Source organism: Sprattus sprattus (genome assembly GCF_963457725.1).
Source record: "Sprattus sprattus genome assembly, chromosome: 3".
In the NCBI taxonomy this organism is placed as follows: domain Eukaryota; kingdom Metazoa; phylum Chordata; class Actinopteri; order Clupeiformes; family Clupeidae; genus Sprattus; species Sprattus sprattus.
This window is the reverse complement of record NC_137922.1, coordinates 54,910,846-54,916,979: the sequence shown is the minus strand read 5'-3', so window position 1 is coordinate 54,916,979 and position 6,134 is coordinate 54,910,846. Positions and strand designations below refer to the sequence as shown.

At 43.5% G+C, this 6,134-nt stretch overlaps 1 protein-coding gene across 1 annotated transcript in view; it reads right to left on the bottom strand.

Annotated features, from left to right (window-relative positions):
• Positions 1-434, bottom strand: part of LOC308362857 (cytokine receptor common subunit beta-like) — a gene marked incomplete at both ends in the record, with an annotated part of 15,399 nt that extends 14,965 nt beyond the window's left edge. Inside the window, 2 exons of the mRNA XM_080835585.1 lie at positions 1-39; positions 356-434. The exon at positions 1-39 is cut by the window's left edge and continues 103 nt beyond it. Of these exons, the coding sequence (XP_080691711.1) occupies positions 1-39; positions 356-434 (118 nt within the window). The remainder of the gene's footprint in view (positions 40-355) is intronic.
• Positions 435-6,134: the final 5,700 nt, after the last annotated feature.

The following is a 6,134-nucleotide window of genomic DNA, read 5'->3' as shown; positions in this document are numbered from 1 at the left end:
AATCATTGTAGCACTGCAGAGATGTCACTGCCAGAGACTCTGGGACACGGGTCAAGAGAGAGGGGAACATTTTACACTCTTGCGCAAAACCTGTTATACTTTTATACAAAATCTGTTTAACTCTTACACAAAATATTTTACACTTTTACACAAAACCTGTTACACTTCTATACAAAATACACACATACAGACACACACACACACACCACACACACACACACACACACACACACACACAAACACACACACACACACACACACACACATACACACACACATACACACACACACACATACACACACACACACACACACACACACACACACACACTCACTCACTCCTGTATGTGCTTACCGTAGGGAGCGGTGTGTGTCAGACAGGCCTTAGGCCTCCATGCCAGAGCCAGCATGCAGGCTACCCAGGTGAGGTGCATCACGGCTGGGGAAGGGTGGGCTGCAGGACCCCCAGGTGTGGATGCTTCCCCTTCAACTCCAGAGAGCAATGTGTGTGTGTGGGTGTGCGTGTGTGTGTGTGTGTAGACTGCCTGTGGAGAGAAAGAGTGTGATTATCCGAGGCTACCAAGGTGGTTTCAGAAACACAATCTTAAACATTTTTGTACAGTTTAAAAATCATATTTGTTTACAAATATGTATATAAAGAGACTCAATTCAATTTTCTAAACCAACTGTTTTTTTTTCTAAACCATCATTTTCAAATGCATTACTTTCAGAAAGAATATAGAATCCAAATTTTAGTTTTTTAAGAATATAGCTGAAAAAGAACACATACACACACACACACACAGTAGACTAGCGATTAGTGTTGCACCGATGCCATTTTTTGGCTCCGATACCGATACCGATACCTGGCTGTGCAGTATCGGCCGATACCGATACCATACCGATACCACTCTGTTTGAAATTTGAAAAATATATATATTTTTTTTTATTTTTTTTTTTATCAATGGTTTGGTCCCATGTATAATACTAGTGTAACAGTAAGAAAGTCAAATTACATTTCTTGACAGTTTCAGCACTTCAGACATAACTGAGGACTAGTCCTCTATAATTGATGGTTTACCTTACTGAGCAGCACAGTGGCTTTTCTGATTTTGAACACAATAGAGTTAAAGTTTGGTCAGTTCTTTTTCTTTTTCTTTCCCTGTATTGTTTCTTTGTGTGTTTGTTTTGTTTGTGGACCAAACCATTGATAAAAAAAAAAAAAAAAAAAAAAAAATAAAAAAAAAAAGTATCTGCACTATTTGTTGGTACTCGCCGATACCGATACCACCATTTTAGTGCTGTATCGGGGCCCTATCCGATACTGGTATCGGTATCGGTGCAACACTACTAGCGATACCTGTGTGTTAGGGTTAAAAGGCTGATGGCTGATAGGTTGGTGTACTAATGGCAGTAGTTCCACAGTACTGGAGATATGATTCCAGGTTACGCTATTTCAACACCATCTCCTTATCACAGCAGCACTTTGCCTCTGAGTAGGATCAACTTGCATCCGTCGGCTACCGGGAAATATGACATTGACGCAATGTGTGTAATGACAGGCTAATCTGGCTATCAAGTGTGATAACAAGCCTGCTCTCTCGCTCACTCTCTCTCTCTCTCCCTCCCTCCCTCCCTCACTCGCTCGCTCGCTCTCTCTCGCTCGCTCTGTCTCGCTCGCTCTGTCTCTCTCGCTCTCTCTCGCTATCTCTTTTTCTCTTTCTCTGCATTTTAATTCAGCGCGCTTTATTGGCACAAACATTTAAAGGAAGATAGTGTGGCCAAAGCGTAGAACACAGAAACACACGGAAACATTGAAAATACAGAAACAGAATATAAAACTTCACATTTTCTCTCTTTCTCACACTCTTTTCTACACATCCTCTTTCTTCAGAACAACCAAGAACATTCTAGAACCCCACCCAACTCTGAGGTCTGTACGAGTTCCAATCCTTTTCTGTTCTCAAAGCATTCTAATTGGTTGCCCAACAAGACTGTCTGTCTGAAACAAGACAAATAACTTGGTAAGACTAGGTGTTAATCAGAAATGGAGATATTACACTCACTGGATATATTTGAGAGTACACATGAGTTGGGTTGACTCACTAAAAAACCCACGCATACACACACACACACACACACACACACACACACACACACACACACACACACACACACACACACACACACACACACACACACACACACACACACACACACACACACACACACACACACACACACACACACACACACACACACACACTCAGATACGTTCACACACACTGGGAACGCTGTCATAACCACTAAGCACTACCCCTTCTTGTGGTTGGAAGGAATTGACACTCGGATGCCTAGCGGTCCACACTTCCTGACTCCTGTTTCACCCCCACACCCACCCTGTCACCACCGCCACCATCACACATTCCCATCCCATACACTACTCTAGCGTCATGGCAACAGCGTATGGAAATTCTCAACACATATAACAAAGGTGATCTATCCTTCAGCTCATAGGTAAACTTGCCTGCTGAGCCAACAGCAATGCAATGCAGGGTGACTACATTGAGCATTACAGACACACATCTAACACACACACACACACACACACACACACACACACACACACACACACACACACACACACACACACACACACACACACACACACACACACACACACACACACACAAACACGCATGCGCACACACACACACAATAAGGCGAAACCATCAGGGGGTCCCAGTCTTAAAGGATGCATATGATAGCTTCCTAGACCTACAAGATATATTCAATGTTTTCATCATATAGCTTACCAATCCTATGACATACATCGGATCATTATCCCGTCCTACATGGTACAGCGCACACGTGATGTTTACGAATATTGCATCATACATCTGATCGTTTAACGGTTTAATAAGACACATACCGTATTTACCAATACAGGCCTAATGATGAACCTGTCAGGACCCACCTGGGCAAGCCTTACAGGATGCGTCTGATACTGAACCTGTCAGGGTTAGGGTTAGCATTACAGGATGCATCTGTATCCTGGTCTGGTAACCCAGGATGTCTCAGACATGGTAGATGTCTCAATGACGTATCAACGTCAGATCAAGACCAACACACAGACACTGAGCCAGCAGGTTAACCACACACACACACACACACACACACACACACACACACACACACACACACACACACACACACACACACACGCACACACACACACACAGCGCACACACACACAAAGAAGAGGAGAAGAGACGCTCAACTCCATGTGTCTCTTTGCCCTCATCTGCCTGTCTGGAGCCACAGCTACTCTCTACCTCTCCTTCCCTCTCTCTCTCTCTCTCTCTCTTTCATTCTCACTCTCTCTCCCTCCTTCCCTCTCTATGTACCTATCTCCTTCCCTCTAACGGATGAGAGTCAGGAAATACAACCACATAACCCCCATTTTACACTCACTACACTGGCTCCCTGTCTCATCCCGCATTGACTACAAAGTCCTCCTACTCACCCACCAATGCATAAACGGTCATGCCCCCCCTTACCTGCAAGAACTCATCACTGCCCAAACATCAAACCGCCGCCTCAGATCCAATAACAGTTTGTTCCTGTAGGTCCCAAACACTAGGCTACGCACCATGGGCGACCGGGCCTTGGAACAGCCTCCCGGACCACTTAAGGGCAACACAGACACTAGACTGTTTTAAGACTGGCCTAAAAACCTTTTTATTCAGAAAGGCATTTCCTACTTTTTTAAAAAACGTATAATTTTCTTAAACTGTGCTTTTGCTGAGAGCTGTTTTTTAGCATTCTGAGATTCTGCTTGAATGAAGAGTGCTCAACAAATAAAATGAATTAATAGTATTATTATTATTATTATTAATAACTCTCTCTCTCTCTTTTGTTCTCACTCTCTCTCCCTCCTTCCCTCTCTCTCTCTCTCTCTCTCTCTGCACGTGTAAAGGGCAGGGGCAGGCCCGTATTAAGACTTAATGGTGCCCCTGGGCAACAGTGACTCTGGTGCCCACCTACCCCACCCCGCAGAACACAAACCATACCTATCCACAGGCGTGTTTTAGTCCTTGAGTAGAAAAATACTTTTTACTAAACTCAAGTATTATTTCTGAGTATCTGTACTTTACTTGATTGTACTTTATTGCATTTTCTCGCTTATATCACAGCTTACTTGCGAAAGTAGTTAATGCATATGCTGTAAATTATGTTTAATGTGAACTTATGTTATTAGAAATCATAATACTTGGGTGCCCTGCTTGCACAGACACAACGCAGGAGGCACAACAGACAAACTGAGACACATAGTTGGACGTTAACGAAAGCGATTTTTTTGGTCACTGTTGTCCCAAATGTATGTACTGTATAATTGCAAAGACATGTTTTATTATTATTATTATTATCATTATAATTATTATTATCATTACAATATATTAAACAAATATATATATTGCTTGGGGACCCTGGGCAGTTGCCCAGTTGCCCATATGGTAAATCCGGCCGTGGGCAGGGGTGTTCAGGTTCTCTCTCTCTCTGTATGTGTAAAGGGCAGGGGTGTTCAGGTTCTCTCTCTCTCTGTGCGAGTAAAGGGCAGGGGTGTTCAGGTTCTCTCTCTCTCTGTGCGAGTAAAGGGCAGGGGTGTTCAGGTTCTCTCTCTCTCTGTGCGAGTAAAGGGCAGGGGTGTTCAGGTTCTCTCTCTCTCTGTGCGAGTAAAGGGCAGGGGTGTTCAGGTTCTCTCTCTCTCTGTGCGAGTAAAGGGCAGGGGTGTTCAGGTTCTCTCTCTCTCTGTACGTGTAAAGGGCAGGGGTGTTCAGGTTCTCTCTCTCTCTCTGTGCGTGTAAAGGGCAGGGGTGTTCAGGTTCTCTCTCTCTCTCTGTACGTGTAAAGGGAAGGGGTGTTCAGGGGCTTTTCCCATTACCCAGGCGGCACGCCAGGCAGGAAATGATGTAGGACATGTGACTGACGGTTGCGTCTAGCGTCTACGTATGGTAGCATTGAATAGACAGAGCGGTACGATCAAATGAAACAACACAATCACAGTATCCTGTAGACTGCTGAGTTTCGCCACTGCGAGACTGCGCAAGACGTGAGGAGTAAAACGTGTCTTTCATGTGAAACATGAGGTTTCATGAGGTTTTCTCAAGTACATATGACTTGATGCATGACATATCTACAAGGCAGGGTGACTGAGTCTGGCTTAGTGAAAATAAGTACCATGCCAGTATCCTATTCTCTCTTTTAAGAGAGGATCCTCACTTGTTCCTAAACCATGAAAAGTGAAAACATGCCGTAAATCAGCCTATCGGATATTTTTAGCTTGCAGGTGCCTACGCCTTAGTTTTTTGTCTTTGATAACAGAGAAAACATGTCATCCAGAGACCAAAAAAAATACATTTTTTACAGATGGGGGAAATCCTCAAAAGTGTTATGCAAATAAGCGGTTTGCGTAAAATTGAGTAATATTCACTCATACAGTGTGTACAATAAAGCATACATTCACTCGATTAGTCACGTATACATATAAAACAAATTATTTTAGAGTCTCTCTGTTTCCTAAAATTGGCTCATAACCTTACATAACCTATTTTGGTAAAGATATAAAGGCTTATATACAAAGCGGCTAACTAAGACTTTGTACAGTGTCCAAGGAACAAGCTCACCCACCGATTGGAAAGCGGCGACGCTAACCACAAGACCACAAGTGAACTACAGGCGATGAGACAGTTGCTGTTTGTTATAACTTCACGTCTGTATTCCTGCTCCGTAAACTTCTTACCGTTACAACGTCACGACATATCACAAATGTAATTTCAGCCCGTTATCCCCCCAAGAGAAAATTAAACCAACAAACTTTTACTGTTATCATTTTTGCATTAAGCCTATTGTGAGAACTCGTCTTACCCCAAATCGGCTCCCGTTGCTTATAACAACACCTTCCCTAATTGGAAAGTTTGTGCCCACAGGTAGATTCTATCCATGGCTGTGGCGCGATAAATAACGTGTCTTCTCCTGTCGGCGTCCACTTCGGCACAGTGGCGCGTCCTTTGTCGCTCACAGAGAGAAATAACTTCAAATGCTGGGAAGTACATCTCATGCTTCTTCAGAGA